Below are 19,353 nucleotides of genomic sequence, written 5' to 3' on the forward strand. Positions count from 1 at the left end.
GAACCCCCCTTGGTGAAAGGATCTGATACTGCTGCTGGACCAGGTTGAAAGTAGCAGCTGTTTTGATGAAAAAGCAGACTTTGCAAATGTGGCTAACGTTAGCTTACAGACTCCTTCATTCCTATGGCGTCCATTCGTTTACATGTATTAGTTAGCATTGGATATTGAGCTGTTTGTAAGCTATCTGCACAGTCACACATTTACTGTTTGGTGCTTAGCACTGTTATGCACTAATGTGACAGACGTGACTGTTTATATTGTTGATATTTTGGCATTTGACCATGAATATTGCAGGTGAAGATGCAAAGCAGAGAGAGAGAACAAATTAGACCTTTGGACAGTGAGTCTACAACACAGTGCAGATGGAAAGAAGAGACAAGTTTCCTACAGCAAATATAGTATATATACTGTATATTTTTAAAGGGGAGCCGTGGTTATCGACATCTGTATTGAGAATCGAGTTTTATTTTCGGTAGGCTATCAAAATTTGAGTTCAATATTTTAGAATTGTAACAACACTCCTCCTGTGTCGTCCTCGCACAGAAAATCTATGCTGCGCATAAAATATTTCATTGACTTCATCAGGCAAAATCAAGAAAAAACTAGGGCTGAACCAAATCAAGTATCAGTATCAAGTCAGTATTGCGATTTCAATTTTTCTTTCCCATTTACCGTTACTTAAGCTAGTGGTTCCCAACCTTTATTGTCTTGTGTACCCCTTGGGCCTTTCAATGGCCGTCCGTGTACCCCCTACCTCAGGGGTGTTGCAGTTTATTTAGAATTATTACTTAAAAATGGTATTTGTAAGAAAAAGGATAATGTTGCGGTCAAAATAAACCTAAAATTCTCCCAAAGCAACATATTTTACTGAAAATATATAGCTTTTCCTAGAAAAAATTAAGTTCATTTTCCCCTTTTTTCAATCTGAAATTGTTTCAAGTACCCCCTGCTAGGTCCTCGAGTACCCCGTTTGGGAAACACTGACTTAGGCGATCCCGTTTTGCCGGTCCGGCACCGTTGCATTCCCATCAAGCGCCGCTAGATGCACCACCGTGTGCGCCCCCGTGTGCGCCCCCGTGTGCGCCACACTTGCTAACAGTAGAAGGAGACTGTCGCTGCACCTTGCTCCTCCCCCACCTATAGATCCATGCCCTCACCTCACAGCACCCCCCCACATGTCCCCCGCGCCATGTAAACACAAACACGTGCACAAGAGATCGGGGGAAAGCCACCTACTGACGAAAACAATTCAAAGGACAACACTTAAGGCAGCTTTAACTTTTTGCCGCATATAAATCAAATATAGCCTAAATTGAACTGACTTATTAAAGTATTACTTACTTTTTTTATTCTTGAATAATAATTTACACATTTATATAAATGTATACCTTACCTTTCCTGTCCTGTAACTTTTTCCATATTTGAGATATTTGAAAAAAATGTTGGTACAAAATGTATTTTGACCAACATTATCAAAATATAGTTTTAAAATGTTGGTCATTGATGCAGCCAGAACAAATGTGCTGCCCTAATCTCATGTTGTGGCACTTTTCTGACCGCTGTAAAAATATTATAGATTGTTAGTTTACAATCTATTGTTAATCCACTTTAGTTCTGCACAAAACTACCAAAGTTTGAAAAGATATTTAAATTATATCTAAATAAACACACATAGTGGCTCATTTTCCATCTAGAATGTGAGTTTGGGCAGAATTTGGATTTACATTTTAAAACACCTTCGGATATGTCAAAGATCAGCAACAACTTTGACTTTCAATATTTTTTAGTTTTTAAGTTGATGAGTTTTCACATTTTCTGCCCCATTGATTCCCATTATAAACTCACTTTTTAAATATTTGAAACTTCTGCATATTTTCTGAACCTTCAGGCTTCAAACTAACGCCCTGACACAGTTTTTTCACCATGAGGTTATTTTTACCTAGTTTGACAAGAGAAAGAAAATGGCTGTTATTTCCAATGTTAGTAAACGCTCGTAAATAACAGAAACAACTGCATTACTTCAGTGTTACTGATTTTTTCCTCTGTCTTGAGGTGGGAAAAACAGGCAAATGTAGAGGGGCCCCAGTATAGTATGTACACACATAAAAGAAATCCATTATAGAAAACGCAATCTCAATGGCCGCCGCCTGGGCGCCGCCATGTTTATTTCCCATACCGGCTTTGAAGCTAAGCAGGGAAGTGCCTGGTTAGAACTGGGATGGGAGACCGTTCCTCGGATGCTAAGCAGGGAAGGGCCTGGTTAGGACTGGGATGGGAGACCGTTTGGGAACACCAGGAAGCCTGGCGACAGTACTGAGTGTGTGCGTGGTTGGTGGTGCTGCTGTCCGAGGACAACCCGCTGTCACAAAAACGCGAGTGCACGAGATCTGACTGCCGTGCGTGTGCGCGCATCCAAACAGGGCGATGTGTGTGTGCGCGCGTGTGTGTGTGTTCGTGCGTGTGTGTATGTATGTGTGCGCGCGCATCCAAACAGGGCGATGTGTGTGTGTGTGTGTGCGTACGTGTGTATGTGTGCGCGTGCGCATCCAAACAGGGCGATGTGTGCGTGTGTGTATGTGCGTGCCCAAAACCTGCTCAAACACGAGCCTCTAATCAAACGCGCTGCTCCGACTGATTTTTCCTCCGTGTGAGTAAAAGAGAAAATGAAACTACAACTTAACGAGCGCATGGCCTGCACTGCGTAGTTTTTTTTCTTTTTTTTTTCTTTGCTGCTGTACCATTTGTTTTCTATTTTGCTTTCACGTATTGTGAGCCCAGAGGTACATTTTATTCTAAAGCAGCTTTGAAAGCATTGCCAATTTTATTGTAAGGTTATAAATACTGTCTAATAACGATCATTAGGCTATTTCAGTTCAAAACCTACTCATTATTTTTTTTCTTGCACACTACCGTGATGGACCAAACCACGGGTCCTGCACCGTGAACCGAACCGTTAAAGCTGAACCCCTAATATTTATCAATAATTATTCCACTGTCTCTTGAATCCTGTTCCCCAAGTTCAGCAAAAATATTGTGGTTGTAGTTTATAAGAAAGGAGCACGGGTGCATCAAACACTCCAATTGCAGTTTGTTTGAAATTGTTTTTTGCCTTCATTCTTTTACTCATTTGTAGTGGCCATAGTTTTTGGAATGGGTTGGGAACCACTGGTCTACAGCTGAACTGTGTGATGGGTTGGACATTTCTTTGTAATAACTCACAATCTCAGAATATCAAATGTGGAGACTAGCGAGGCCCGGCCGAAGGCCGGGTCTCAGCTAGTACATTAAATACACAATTTTAATAATCACAACTTATCCAAATAAAATGAATAACAAAGCTATGTTTTTAGTATATATTTTTTAGTATATATATTTTATTTAGTATATATATATTTTTTTACAATAAAAATAGCTAGAAAAGTATTGTTCTCTCTTGTGTTCCATGGGGAGCACCTGACCCGGTTTGAGGCTTCTGTCTCCACTTGTGTTTGTCCAGAGCTCAGATCACACTGACTTCAGTCCGAGCGCGTCAACAACACAAGCACATATTGACTTTATTGACTGTAGCTCAGTCTGATGAAATCTCATCAAATAAGGATTAAGAGCTGTATTTCATCTCCAGTTTTATGACCAGTCTAAGGCCTGAGGGCCAAATGCAGCCCTCTGGACTATATTTCTCAGCCCGTAATCTCATTCATCATTTATCTTTAATTAGTTCATTTAATGATTTATACTAAAGTTGTTTGTACATTTTTAAACAATGAACAGGCGTTTCAGGAAAGTGTTTTTCAAGTTTACGTCATATTCAAGTAATTACAAACTGAGAAACTAAACCCGTTTGCCCACAAGTCAAACATGAACAAATGAGAAACTCATTACAAACTAATTATTCAAAAATAAAGTAATAATGATGACATGCAAAGCTTTTGTCAAAGATTTGCTGATATTTAAGAAAGTACTGACTGTCTTGTAGATATCAGTCATGCTTACAAGCTCTCATGAGCTAATAATGAACGGTTTATAAAGGTTTACAGATTAAAGTGCAACATTAACTTCTTGCTTACGACATTTATTCAGAATGATGCAGTTCAAGGCATTAAAAGTCATCAACTGTATTGTGCCAAAATCATTTCAAAATGATGACATCTGGCTGTGAAGCACGAGGAGCTAACCTGTGCCGTCTAAAACATTCAGCTGCAGTTTTGCCTGACATTTTTTCTGGCTCACAAGTTTCCCGTTTCTTCTGTTTGATGAAATATTTGCAAATCTTAAGAAATGAAATTTGTGAATCGGATTGAAATTTTTATTCAATAAAAAAGCACAAGCAATGGCAGTACCATAGCTAATTATGTGTATAAGATAGATACATATTGTAGAGAGAACATAAAAGGAAAAAAAAAGCATTACATTTGACTTGCTTCTTCTGTAGAAACCCTGTAATTGTCTCTAATGTCTTCTTTTCTGACATGCCTTATGTACATACAAACCTCTGTTGGAGTAGATTAACCTGAAACATGGTTGAATCTAGAATATTAAAGGGTTTGAAACCTCTCTGCAGTGTGATGCTGTAAATGTGCCAGCAGAGGGCAGCAGTGCACCAGCTGCAGAGGAACACCTCTGCTGCTGAACAGGAACATGGTGCTTTAGTCTTCTTTTATTCCTCTTTTGTTTTCTCTCTCATCATTTAAACATTCTCCAGGAAATGTAAATGGTGTTTATTATCCCACTGACTTAGTGCAGATTTATATTCTCACTTAAAGTCACCACCCAATGTTCCACTGTTGTACAGCACAGTATTCTGAAGTTGTTCTTAAGTTGCTGAGCTCTGGACTTCAAATGTCGGTTTATTCAACTAAGAAAGATATGTGAAAAATCTTTGTCTCCAATATGTCACAAAATAACCCCATACATTTCATCCTGGCTCTATTACATTTGGTTGCCACAAATGTCGACACTTTTGCAAATACACTGCCTTGTTTTTATATGAAATTTTCAACATATTTTGAAGTTTATTTATATATTTGATGAACTTTTAGAACCTAATCAACCACAGTGCATTCCATATTCCATATACTGAATACAGACTTTATGGTGCATAACATAAGGTATTTCCAATTCTCTTGTAATTGATGTGAAATGCTGCCATCTGCTACTTCCTGTGTCATGTAAATTTAATTTGCGATTTGATTTGTGATTTTTATATTTGATACACTTACATGCATGAAGTACAGGAGGTCATGTCGCTTTTAGGTTTTAGTCAAACAATAGATTCTTGCTAAAATTTCCCCACATTAGAACAAAACACAATAATTTACTTTCAAATGATTTGGTTTTATGTGGAGGAGTTGGGATTCCACCTTTCCCTGACATTCAGACAGTCCCTTCATTCATCCACGTGACTGAAATAAGTCCAGGATGGACTCAAGTAGCATCGCTCTAAACACTTTAGGGTCTGCTTTATGGAAACCCCTCTTGATGTTCGGTTGCCGGATGCACAGCCTCAGTTCCCAGTCTTCTCCCTTGCGATGTAGATCTTTTGGTCTTTCTGAAGAAAAACTTTAACATAAGCTAAAGGATAGGTCAGTGTTTTTCAGTAGGCTTTTTGTCTGACTATTTTATTTAAGTTCAAGTTATGTTCCTAGATACTTCATTGTTTCAACAGGCTGTTTTTATTTGCCTAGCACATTCATGATTGATTTTGCTCATTTTACACAGTGATCAGCGTTTATGTTGTCGTGATCCATAGATACAACAATAAATGGCCTGGTGACTGGCAAAAGCAGATTTTGTTTTGTTCTTGTTTTTTCATATTCACAATATCGCAATAAATATCGTACCATGAGATCAATATCGAAACCGGCCCGTGAGATTTTGATGTTGTTGCTACTGCTCACACATCCTGACATGTTTGTAGTGATCGGGGAATAGGTTACAGTTGTTGTTTTAGCCTTATTTAAACTGTTCGAATCCAGTCCATGTGCCCTCTTTTAGTGCAAATGAGGCCGTTTTACCTTTGAATGGAAGTTATAAAGCATAAAGTTCTAAAGCGACGATGTCTATAAGAATAAACAGTGCTCACAACTTTAATGAGGTCAGCTATTTCTGAAATTCCTGTGATTAGTTTCTTACTAAAAATAGCGCTACACACTGTATATGGTATCTGGCGCAGCAGGGGTGTGCAGAGACTGATGCCGTGGCCCTGTGGCGGTAATTACACAGACCCTGCAGGTGTCCAGTTCACTGCCTCCTGAGAGAGAGCAGTCTCTGTGGAGCTATAACTATTCCTGTGCTGCTCTGCCTGTGGATGTAACAGTGTCTCCAGACTCTTTCATGGAGCACAGTTGAGGGTAGGGCAATGTTGAGCAAAATGTCTCCATAGGAATATCGTCCGAGTCGTCTTAGCAGTGCGACAGACTGTGAAATACACTGGCTCCTGTTTGCATGTGATAGCGATGGGATTTTCCTCTCCTTTTGCTTTGTGTTTTTAGTTATACAGTGTAAATTTCAGACAGATTTAGTATTGAGTTTTTCATTAATGACTTGTTAAATGAGCCATTCTTCTGCTTCCAGCACAAAGCCACAACTAATATAATCGAGCTGGGAAAGGAGAAAGAACAGATTTTCTTTTTTTGGTTTGTTTGGTGGTTTTATGTTTTCTGGGACAAGTTGACTTTGGAAGGTGGTGGAACAGTTCTTTACACTGCGTTCCAAGTTATTATGCAAATTGGATTTTTGTGTCAAAAAGGTAAAAAAATGTAATAATAATGAAACTCATGGATGGTATCGTGTCTTGGGGCTCTATGAATCACTGACATTAATCTCAGAGACCTGGGATGATTAGTTTTCAGGTTAAGCCCAGTTAAGGGAAAAACTACTGAAAAAGGGTGTTCCACTTTATTATGCAGATCATCATTTTCAAGCAATATGGGAAAGAAAAAGGGTCTCTCTGCTGATGAAAAGCGTGAAATAGTTGAATGCCTTGGTCTAGGTATGAAAACCTTCGATATTTCATGAAAGATTAAGCGTAATCATCGTTCTGATAAGAGATTTGTGGATGATTCAGAGCACACTCCGGTTTATGCAAATAAAGGCACAATATGGACGGTTTCTGCCAGACAAACACATCAGATTACGAGAACAGATGCCACAAAGCAGCATACAGGTATTTGAAGCTGCTGGTGCCTCTGGAGTCTCCCAAACATCAAGGTGTAGGACCCTCCAGAGGCTGCAGTTGTGCATAAACCTTCTATCCGGGCCTCCCCTAAACGGTTAATTGAAGCTGATGAACAGAAACGGCTGCAGTGGCTCAGAAATACATGAGGACTCATTTTCAAACAGTCTTGTTCACTGATGAGGCCGTGTAACCCTGGATGGTCAAATCAATGGAGTAGTGGATGGTTGGTGAATGGCCACAATGTCCCAACAAGGCTGTGACGTCAGTAAGGAGGTGACGGAGTCATGTTTTGGGCCAGAATCATGGTGAGAGAGCTGGTCGGCCCCAATAGGCCCTTTTAGGATCCCTGAAGGTGTGAAAATGACCTTTGAAAAATATGTGGAGTTTCTGACTGACCACTGTCTTCTATGCTACAAAAAGAAGAGCCGTGTTTTCCTGAACAAAATCCTCTTCATGCATGACAACGCACCATGTCATACTGTAAAGAAAACCTCTGCATCACTGGCTGCTATGGGCATAAAAGGAGAGAAACTCATGATGTGGACCCCCTCCTCCCCTGACTTCAACCCTATTGAGAACCTTTGGGGCCTCAACAAAAAAAAACTTCTATGAGGGTGGGAGGCAGTTTTCATCCAAACCGCAGCTCTGGGAAGCTATTCTAACATCCTGCAAACAAATCCAAGCAGAAACTGTCCAAAAACTCAGAAGATTAATGGATTTAAGAATTTTGAAGCTGCTATCACACAAGGGCTTCTATGGTAAAATATAACTTGACCTGTTAATATTTTTTTGATTGAAATAGCTTTTGATTTCAGTAAATATGACCTCCTAATGCTACAAATTCAACAAATGATCATTTTCAGTTAATTACAAGCTTTAAAATGTATTGAAATGATGAGTTGCATAATAATTTGGAACAGTGGATTTTGAGGTTTTTACTATATTTATTTTTGAAAAAAATACTGTTATCACTAGGAATTTTTTTCCACCACATTTAAATGATCCTTTACCAGTTAAAGGACGGCACGGTAGCAAAGCGGTTAGTGCTGGTGCTTCACAAATCTTAGAAAAATCATTAGAAAAAGTCACGACTGGACTGGCTTTCCAATCGTGCAGTGTGGGCAGCAGCAAGACACAACTAAACTCCAGTCTTAGCAAATCAAACACGCTGATTTTTAAGCACGATTCTGGATGCACAGGCGTGAGTGATTAAAGCATCCCCAAAGCGAACGACTCATTTCATGACCACAGCCCCACACGAAACAGCACAACTTTTTATCACCAAAAAGTTCACGAGAACCAGCTTTTCCAGCTACATCTGAAACAGAGGCCTATCGTTGCTGGTCAGTTTTTGAAGCCGTAGAGAGGACAGATGCTGTGCTATAAAACATCCCCTGTTTGACTGAATCGTGTGTTCGCTCTGATGATTCTCAGTCGTTATGTGTGAACCCCAGACGTTCTATAATCGCACTAAGTCCAGTCATGTGAAACCCCCATTCTTTATAAAATATTTAGAAACTGAACAGATCGTGTAGTATGTGCTGACCTTAAGGGTCACTTGCTCCTCGGGCTGGGGACCAAAGAGCAGTTTGGCACTGAAGCATGTTTGACCGTGGTTAGCACAGCGCCTTTGGCTTCCATCACGGTGGCCTCGATGACGGTCCAAGATCAACAGGTGTTTGTTAGAGTTTTAGGTTTTCATTGCTGATGGAATCGTCTCCATGGTTGTGCATCTCCAAATGTCAAATACGCACTAAGGCACAGGGGCCAAATGCGGCCCGCGAGATAATTGCTTATTAATATTATATGCGGCCCGCTGGTAAATTACATTAAACACGTTAGAACTACATTTCCCATGAGGCACCGCGCGGTAGCGCCAATGCTGCTGCGGACGCGACAATGTCAACATCAGACAGGAAGGAGATGCGGCGCTTCTGCAGACGACTTATCAACTTTTTTCAACAGAGAAACAGACTAAAAGCAGCAGACTGACAGAGAGAAGCTTCTGAAACAGGTGGAGACGTCAGTATGCCAGGTAGAAACTTCAGTTGTTCAGCTAAACATGTGCTGCACTGCAGGACAAAAAGGACATTGCAAAGCGAACACATTAGTGTTTAAAAGTGTCACAACAGCATTGGGATAAAGTTTTTGAAATCATGTCGGGTGTAGTTGGTAAAACAGTTCACCCAAATCCACTTACTGCCTTATTTGGTATTGCACCTTCTCGGATACCTCTTTCAGCTTCTCAGAAATCGTCACTGGCTTTCATGACTCTTCTGGCACGTCGGGCTATACTAACAAAATGGAAAAGCCCAACACCTCCATCTTATATTCATTGGCTACGAGATGTACTGTATTTTATTAAATTAGAAAAGATTCGTTTTATTGTGAAAGACTCCCTTTATGGAATCCTTTATTTGAGACTCTCAGAAGAATTAATTTCCCTTTTGTACCCGATTAAACATTATCAATATCAACATAACTAACACCTTACAATTCCTTAATCCCTGGCACCTGCTTTTCGTTTTGGTCTTTGTCCTTTTTTGTTGTTTTTTGTTTATCTGGTCTCGTGTAGATTATTGAGAAATTATTTTATGTTTTTTTTGTGTGTTGTGTTTATGATTTTGTTGATTGTTCCATTGTTTTTCTATGTCTATCCTGGCATAGTCTATTTTGAATTGTGGGTTTTCACTTGTATTTGTTATGTGCCTTAAAAATGTAAAATAAAGTTGGGAAAAAAAAAAAAAAGTGTCACAACAGTAAAGTGAGGAGCCTTTTCTCTCAGAGCTACATTATCATGTCAATGAATGTAATCTTTATTAAGGACACATGTGCGACACGTGATCCATAGTTAAATTAAAAATAGAGAATATAGAAATGTATTAAAATACTGCAAATAATTACAGCAACATTGACAGTAAAAAATATAACCCCTGTCAGTTCTCTAACTGTCGGTCACAAAGAGGTCAGAGGTCAGAGGTCAGTGACTCCACATTATTTACATGAGGTGAATCTGAGCTGATCTCAGACACTCCAGAGTCTGGAAAAGTGTCCAAGTCCACACATTCATTGATGTGTTTATTATTTGACAGTGCCAAGTGTTTATTGAAAATGAACACCGTACAGAACAAGTTTGAAGCTGATGTTTTTGCTGGTGCTCATTATCAGCTCCAGTCCCTGGTTGGGCTTTTCTAAACTAAATTAAAATGACATTTGTTGTACATTTTGCATTTCTTTAATAGGCTCACAGACAGAAACTGGACCTGACCCCTGAAAGATCACTGATGCCCTGAACCAAAATGGGATTAATTACATAAAAACGAATCGTCTAAGTCTGTAATTTCAAATTTAGAAGCTCAGCAAATGTTTGGCTGATTGGAAACCTCTAGAAGCTTAAACATGTGCCGATAGGTAATGTACAGTCTATTTTAAGTTATACTATAGCAAACAATAAACAGTTAAATCATAATTGACTTAATATAAAAGGCTTTGTCTGTTGCGGCCCCCGACCAACACTGGGTTTGCATTTTTGGCCCCCAGTCCAAATGAGTTTGAGACCCCTGCACTAAGGTTTTTATTTTGTTCTTAAACAACACAGTTTTGGAAGAACGTTAGGCATGACTGGAATCAAACAAAAATCGTGAGGAAGTGTCTGGGCTGAGGGAAGTTTGTGTATCTCTCTCTCTTCAGACTGCCTCAGTGTCTCCGGGCCCTGTGATAATGAACATGTAGGATCAGTTCTTGCTTTGTCCCATTTGAAGGGGTTGAGCTTTGTGTGTCGGCCACAGAAGCACATTCAGGCAGTGTTTATTTCAAATGCGACCCAGGCAACTTGCATATGTGCTCCTTTATCCAATAGGCCTCTGATCTTTGGCAATGTGACTTCAGTCTGGAGGGCGAGGTCTGACCTCAGTTGATGTTGATGCAGATGGAAGTGAAGCGAAGGAAAACGTCCTGAAGGGTCTGTGCGGGTGCAGCAGTGTCCTCCGTGTCTTTCTGCACAGACGAGGCTGACACTGCTCCGCAAAAGGCCAAAGCCCGACCCGGCTCCCTCTGCAAAAGTGCAAGACTGCCAGGTCCACGCTGCCTACAGTCTATGTTTACTTAGAGACATGTTTGTTTCTCGCATTTATGTGAAAATCCTGCGTGAACGACCTTGCTCGACATCCGATTTGTCAGTTTCCTCCATTTTTTTCCATCTTTCAAAAGTTACATCAGTTAAAAGTATAAGTTTGTAGGTTTGTTCCAATGATGGCCAATTTCTCACTCCCTGGATAAAAAAGAAATATAAAGATATGCATTTCTGTACGACACACCGAGTGCTTGGAATAACATTCCACTTTCCCTCCTTCCCATTGTTTAAAAAGCCTAAGCTAAACACTTACAAAACAGATGCAGCTGCTCCTAACCATGTGCTGTATGGCTGACACAGCACTAATCTACAGTATCTGTATACAGTATGTGCATACTGTATGTACACTGTATGTACATGTGAGTCCTGTTGTAAGTATGAGCACATGCTTGTGTCTGTGTGTCATGTATCTTTTTATAAAATGCTGTTAAACTTTGGTCATTGGTTTAAACCTGTATGTAAGGATCGCCCTGAAAACAAGTTCAGTCACTGAGCTTTAACTGCTGGAGGCTGCACTAGCACTCGTCAGGACCTGATGGGATTGTCTTCATTTCCAAAGTGGTTTCAGAACTGACATCCCAAGAGTGTGGGCCTCATGGTTCTCACTGATTGTGTCTCACGAATCAGAACATAATGTGGACATAAAATAAATGTTTTTATTATTATTATATATATATTATTATTATTATATTACTTTTTGGAGAAATTCGCGAGCGTCGACCAATCAGGAGCTTTCCCCCCACAGTGACGTACGTTGTAGCTGAGCCACCGGGGCAGATGTTCTGCCGGCCCACAGATGTAAACAAGTCACAAGTCACGGAGGTTTAGCTTCATTGTGAACCGGAGCTACAGCAGCTCTGGGACTTTTACAAAGACACACTTCAGTGTTTCTTTATCTAAACACCCAGGATTAAAAGCGGCGACAAGAAAACATATTTCACTGGCTGAATCTGTGCTGGGAATGTGTTTGAGCCTCGAGGATGCCTGTTGTAGCATTAGCACCGGAGAAAGCTAATGCTAAGCTAAACCTCCGGTGCTCACGTGAAAATGAAAAATATGCACAAATAAAGTCAATAAAGAACAATGATCACACACTGAGCTGGGCTGATGTTGTAGTTTATTACTCACATCATCTACAATTAGCTCCGGGAGAAAACCAGCTTGTTAGCTCAGTTAGCTCAGTTAGCTCAGTTAGCTCGCATTGAGGTCCGGTTTTCTCCCATGAAAACAAGCATTATGCACTAACGATATAGAGCAGGCTTTATGACGATCATACACTGCCTTCACACATTTGTGGTTTATTGCAGACTTTTAATCAACAATGAACTGTAGCAGGTATGTTTCAGGCAACAGCTACTTCCAAGATGGCTACGAACACACTCCGAGCTGAAGCGCGGCCAGAGCGTCTGACGCTCGGTGACATTTGTGACAAGCGTCTGACTTTAGTAAGCACAAGCGTCCAACTACGGGCTTTAGGCGCGTTTTTGACGCCCAAAACGTGTTTGGTGTGGACGCAGCATTAGACTGTAACTCTTATTACATTATAGTTGGGTATTGTACAATAAAATAAAATATCTCTGGAACCGAAAGTGATGGAGACGGTTTTTACCATTTCGTTTGTTTTTGGAAAGAGCTCAGTCAGAGCTTTAAAATGTGTTTGTATTCGTCCACCTATGTTATATATTTTGTGTATGACTTTTTTGTATAATTTCGGAACCATAAGGGACGGAGACTTACTCTTTTTGTTTTGAAATCTGCAGATTTTTGTCTTTCAAACAAGCTCCCTCTGAAGTGTCCGCTAAACATGAATGGCCTGAATAAATCAGCAGGATGACCCTCATACAGCGCCCCCTGCTGTCACTGTTTAGAAGCTTCATACACAGGATTATAGATGAAACATTGAAAAAAAAATGTGGCGTTGGTGCAGATCGGCCTTTGAAAAACCCACATCGATCGACCACTGTTAGATATATTTCTATGATCGAAACCTTCACTAAAATAAGAAATGTTTAACTTTAGGCTATTTGAGAGATTTCAAAGAAATCCACAAAAATCCATATTGGTCGGGTCCTAGTGCATTATGAATCCCCAAAGTAATAATACACATTGATCCATTGTGTATGTAGTACATACTGTATTCCACCTTATTGTCACAAAGCAGATTGCATTGTACTAAATTTGCTTTGGTTCAATGTATCTATAAAGTGTACCCATTCTCTCAATTTGAAAAATCACCAAATCACAATAGTTGCAATTATTTCAACAGTGGGATCTAATGTTTGTGCAGAGCGCTAAACCAGTCAGTTTATTAGGTTTTATTTTGAGTAAAAGACCTGCCATTCTGCACCAGTCGAGCAGTTGATATTTCACTTTTCTTGTAATGTCAGCGCTCCAGGAAGTGTTAAAAATGACGCCGGATGAAGCCGCAGTGCACAGTGACCGGACTGTGGTGTTTTTAGGAATCAGACTCATGTTTGTTAGTTATGACTCACTGCGGACGCATAACTCTCCGTCACCATGGCAACCTCCCAGCAACCACAGCACAGGCACTGCCCTCAAAAGGAGCAGAGGAGACGGCTGATTGAAACATGTCTAATGGTGAGACAGTGAATATAACGATGATGACGACAGCATGGGGGGGCGTCGTGTGATCCTGTGTTCCTGTCCTCCTGTCCATGCATTCATCGGCTTCCTCTGCGCGTGGTTAAGGAGGAGGACAAAGAAGTCTGTCTTGACATTTACAACAAAACAAAAGATTATTACAGCATTGTCCACCATGCTCAGAAAGACGGCTGCGACGCCTCTTTCACCAGCGCGTGGCATGGACTTAATGCCTGTGTTCTCGTCAACCCGAACCCTCGTCAGATTCAGACATTCTGTATTGATCTCAACCTCATTCTATTGAGAGGGACTTTCTAACGCGTTTAAAATGTATCTTAAAGGGACTATAGGGAGTTTAATAATGTTAAAATGATGTATTTCCCTCCCCCTACATGTTCCTCCATGTCCTGATGTGTAGAATGAGCTCAGACCTGTTCACCACAACTGCCTCTAAAATCCTGCACTGTCACTCAAAAAGGTGTCACTTCGGGTCCGAATTGCCGTCATGCACGAGCTTAATATAGAAGGTGCAGTTACAAATATGGCCTGAGGTGGCAGTAGTGAGTATAAAATGGCCAACTTGCATCCAGCCCCTTTAACGTCACCTTTCAATGGGTATGCTTATATGGTCAGAAACATCAGATCACCCAATAATCAGATCTGATGCATTTTAAATTCTCTTCAGAAATCGGAGGATCCAAATGATTCCCACATGAACCAGAGCAGATTTGGATCTTTAGCACCACTGAAATGTCTCCCTGTCCCGCCGTTCACTCAGGCCCACAGCGGAGCAGGAGAATGGCTGACCTCTATATTTGGACTTGGAGTCAAAGTGCTCCATGTGGCAGCAGCTTCTTGTGCTTGGTGCCGAGTGGACACAGCACAGGTTTAGTGACTCAAAGGTCTGGGGTTCAAACTCAATGAGCTATGTCTTTTTTTTCAGTAAATATAGTAGTAAAGTGTACAGGTGAAAAAGGGGAGCAATGATTCAAACAGTAAATAATCAGAGTCGGGACTCGAACTCACAACAGCTTCGAGACGGTGAGCAAAGACAAGGTCTTCCTTCACAAACTAGGATTTTTTTATTTATTTTTTGGTTCAATCATACAACATAAATATATTTAATTGAAATTTATGTAAGAGACACACAATAAGTGACACACAATCGTGAAGGGGAATTAAATTTATACATGATTTTGAACTTTTTGGAGTTTTTTTTTGGGGGGGGGGATGTGCATAAGTAACTATAGCCCCTGAGTTAATACTTTGTGGAACTTCCTTTTGCCTCAATTACAGCTGCAAGTCTGTTTGTGTGTTTGTGTGTTTGTTTGTTTGTTTGTTTGTTTGTTTGTTTGTTTGTGTGTTTGTGTGTTTGTGTTTTTGTGTGTTTGTATACTTTATTGTCCCCGTAGGGAAATTTCTCCTCTGCAATTAACCCATCCAAGTCTGTTGGGGTGTCTCTACCAGTCCTGCACATCTTGACACAGTTTTTTTTTTTTTTACCCATTCTTCTTTGCAAAACAGCTCCAGCTCAGTTAGATTAGATGGAGAGCGCTTGTGAACCGCAGTTTTCAGATCTTTCCACAATTTCTCGATTGGATTTAAGTCTGGACTTTGACTTGGCCTTTCTAACGCATGGATGTTTTTTGTTTGTTTGCCCTGTTTTTGGCCCCATCCATCTTCCCATCAACTCCAACCATCCCCCTGTTCCTGCTGAAGGAAAGCAACCCCAGAGCATGATGCTCAAACAAAGCGTTTTGCATTTAGGCCAAAAAGTTCCGTTTTGGTCTCATCTGACCAAAGCACCTTCTTCCACATGTTTGCTGTATCGCCCATGTGGCTTCTGGCAAACAGCAAACGGGACTACGACTAATGTGTTAATGACTAAAGACTAATAGTTGTTCTGTGGACAGTTTCCCCCACCTGAGCTGTAGCTCTCTGCAGTTCATCCAGGGTCATCATAGGCTTCTTGGTAACAGCTGTGGTCAGTGCTGTCCTTGTTCGGTCAGTAAGTTTCGGACGACCCATCCAAGTACCAACCAGGGGGCTCATTTACCAAACTGTGCGTGAGACTCTGACTTTGAAAGTGCGTAGGAAAGTAAAAATTCTGTACGCAAAGTTTGTTTACGATCTATAAAACCCTGCGTATGCGCCGGTACGCACACCTGACCGCAATCTTTCCTTCGCTGATTCCACCTGGAGCAGAAAGCTGTGGACCTCACGCCATGCCCTCTGCCCGCCTCCATTTGACCATAAAAGGCAGTGCAAAGTGACTTATGAATGAGATTTCCCTAAACATGAGGCGATAATGAGTGGGTTTTACCGAAGGCGAGGTGTAGAGAGGGAGGTGCAGAGAGGGAGGGGCAGAGAGGGAGGTGCAGAGAGGGAGGTGCACAGAGGGAGGTGCAGAGAGGGAGGTGCAGAGAGGGAGGGGCTGATGCTGCCGCAGCTCGAGCGGAGAGGAGATTTAATGAAGAGTGAACTCTGCTTCTCTGATCACACGTATTGGCATCTTTCTACATATTCCATCAATAAAACGTTTCAAAACACATGTTCAGAACGTAAATAAGAGCCTTAAGTGTCGGCTAGATTTGCCATTAGCAAGATTTGGTTTTGCCTATAAAACACGATAAACTGTGGGGCATTTCAGTCAAACTCCAGATTGCAGGCGCTGTACATTAGGTCATGTTCTGTGTAGGATGAAGCAGGAGAGGAGAGGTCAGTGTCCGGGTGGAGTGAGTGAGGAGAGGTCAGTGTCCGGGTGGAGTGAGTGAGGAGAGGTCAGTGTCCGGGTGGAGTGAGTGAGGAGAGGTCAGTGGTGGTCTCTCAGGAGGGCGCGCAGTGGAGCCGTGGTGCCGGTGCGCACTGTGTAAAGACGGCCTCGTCTGAAGGTCATGTGACCCGAGCTTTGGACCTAAACCCAGTTGCTCAGACTTATGTCCAGAGATGACTCAAAGCACAGGACAGCAGGGTTATTCCTGCTTCCCGTTTAAAAGGCTTTAGCGCCAGTGCGCATACGTGCACGGGTACAAGCGCGCACGGGTACGAGCGTGCACGTATGTGCGCACCAATATTCACAAACATCGTGATAAGTTGCATATTTCATTCTAATCTTTGTAATTGCTGAAGAAAGTAAATTCAAACCATTTCAAACCAAACCAAACCTGACTTCCTCAAACAAGTCATGTCTCTGCTCTCCCGTCTCTCAGCAGTGTTTCTGAAAAGTGCGTACCTCGTACAGCAGCTCTTTAGTTTGCGTGGAGCAGCGCAATGTTTCACGTTCAGTTTGTTTTCTATAAATACCAACTTTGGCGCAGAGGAGCGGCTACGCAAAGTTTTGGCCTCATTTTGTGCGCAGCAAGCTTGATAAATGAGGCCCTTCCCTGCTTAGCTTCCAAGGTCTGACGGGATCGGGAGATGTTCAAAGCTTTGTAAATCTTTTATAACCTAACCCAGCTTTATACTTCTCAATAACTTGGACCTGTCTGGTGTGTTCTTGGACTTCATGTCCAAACCACTGTATAACACATGACTTAGATAAATATTAAACATTAAAAACATTAAAACGATAAGACTATAAGGGCATGCATAAGCAGATTAGATTTAAAATATGATAAAGACAACAACAACAGAACAATGTGAGTGTATTCACAGATGTGCAGGTGCATTGACTGATCGCAGCAGATCTGAGTGTGGACAGACCACATAGTGCAATAGAGCAGTGCAAATGGCTGGAACAGGTTAGTCTGATACAGAGTTAGAGGGTCTTGTTTTTGTTCATGAGTGTGATGGCAGAGGGCAGGAGGCATGGGTGTGAATGGACTGTATCCTCCTGCCTGATGGGAGAGGGGTGAATAGTCTGTGTCCATGGTAAGAAGGGTCAGCCGGGTCCTGGAGGTGAACAGGTCCTTGAAAGATGGGAGCTCACATCCAATCACCTTCTCAGCAGCACGCACCACGCGCTGCAGTCGATATTTGTCCTGGTCTGTAGTGCCGGGGTACCACACGGTGATGGAGGAGGCTCTCCTCCTCCATCACCGTGTGGTACCATCCTCTGATGGACTCGGGGAAATCCGCTTAGCCTCTCTAAATGAAAGGACGCTGTTGTTCTCAGGTTTTGTATTTGAATCGTCTGTGTTTGTGTGTGGCAGTGCCTGGCAGTGTGGGAGTCCTTCCTGCTCTCTCAGAAGATGGACCCTCAGCGCCCCGACCTTGAGCCCACATCCTGAAACCCACCACTTGAATGACGGCCAAACGTCCCACCAGCGGAGGGGTCCCTGAAGTGCCCTCGACCAGTGCTGCTTTCTCGTATCGCGCGAGACAAGGGACCAAAGACCAAGCATTCCACCACACTGCCCCACCATCCACTGACTCTGGAGAGGCAAAAGAACCAACCAAATATCCCCCAAAATTCAGTTCTTTCACCCTTTTGGTATGACTTTAAAGTGATTTAAGAGCCACACTGTCGCTCACATTTAAGATGCATGTTATTTGTGTTATATTTCACCAATAACAAACACCCTGTCTGCTTTTGCTTTACTCTTTTTTTTTAATGAAATGTTCTCCAGTATGGCTTTAAGACATTGCAACAGTTTTGTCCACAATGTCCTGTCTTTAATTCCAGCACGTGTTTATTTCCTAATGTGCACATTTCCCCAGAGCGTCTGTTAAGCACCAGATGAGGATGAAGACATGTTTTACCAGAGTAAACTAGTCTAACACAACCTCCTAGAGTATCTCTGTAACCACTGGGCCAATCCACATCAGACAAGAAACTATGATCAGGTTCAACCAGTGGCTGTTAAAAGTACTGGGATTCATTACTTGTGCAAGAGTAACAAGTAAATTATGACTTAAAGTGGACATTTTCTGCATAATTAAGGCTTGGAACAGTTTCAGATTTTTACAATGATGCAATATACTGTAACTCAGGAAGGATAGATCAGAGAAGCAACGACCAAAGTAAAGTGAAACTACTCCAGGGTTGTTTTTGACGAGTAAACAACACTAACATTTCAAGCTTAAAAGTCCATTTTGTATGATGTCTCCTTTAAGATGACGTACTGAAATGTCTGAAATATGCAAAGCAAAATGTACAAATTAGACAAGAAAATATATCAACTAGAGCACACTGAATTATGTGTTGGAAATAAAACAATTTGTGAACATGAAGTCTCCCCTGTACGGCAACACGACAGGGACACATTCCACATTCCTTATAAGAGTTCATACTCCAAAGTAGAGTATGAAGTACTTTTATTTGGGCTGGAGCCGGTACAGTGACTGGCTGCTGGAGTAGAAACTAGGAGAACGTGCATCTGTGTCTTCCTCCCACCGCGATGTTCACCTTATTCCGCCCCGCCCACTTTTGACGCTTTTTGCTTTGTCTCCGTTGTCCTGACACCTCCAAAGAAGCCCGTTCATTAAGCGGAGAACGAGGGAAAAT

At 41.5% G+C, this 19,353-nt stretch overlaps 1 protein-coding gene across 1 annotated transcript in view; it reads left to right on the top strand.

Moving 5' to 3' along the window:
• snx7 (sorting nexin 7) overlaps positions 1-18,679 on the top strand; it is a 32,002-nt gene extending 13,323 nt beyond the window's left edge. The window contains exon 9 of the mRNA XM_079575964.1: positions 18,059-18,679. Within this exon, the coding sequence (XP_079432090.1) occupies positions 18,059-18,136 (78 nt within the window). The 3' untranslated portion in view covers positions 18,137-18,679. The remainder of the gene's footprint in view (positions 1-18,058) is intronic.
• The last annotated feature ends 674 nt before the right edge of the window (positions 18,680-19,353 follow it).

Source organism: Gobius niger, assembly GCF_951799975.1.
Source record: "Gobius niger genome assembly, chromosome: 18".
In the NCBI taxonomy this organism is placed as follows: domain Eukaryota; kingdom Metazoa; phylum Chordata; class Actinopteri; order Gobiiformes; family Gobiidae; genus Gobius; species Gobius niger.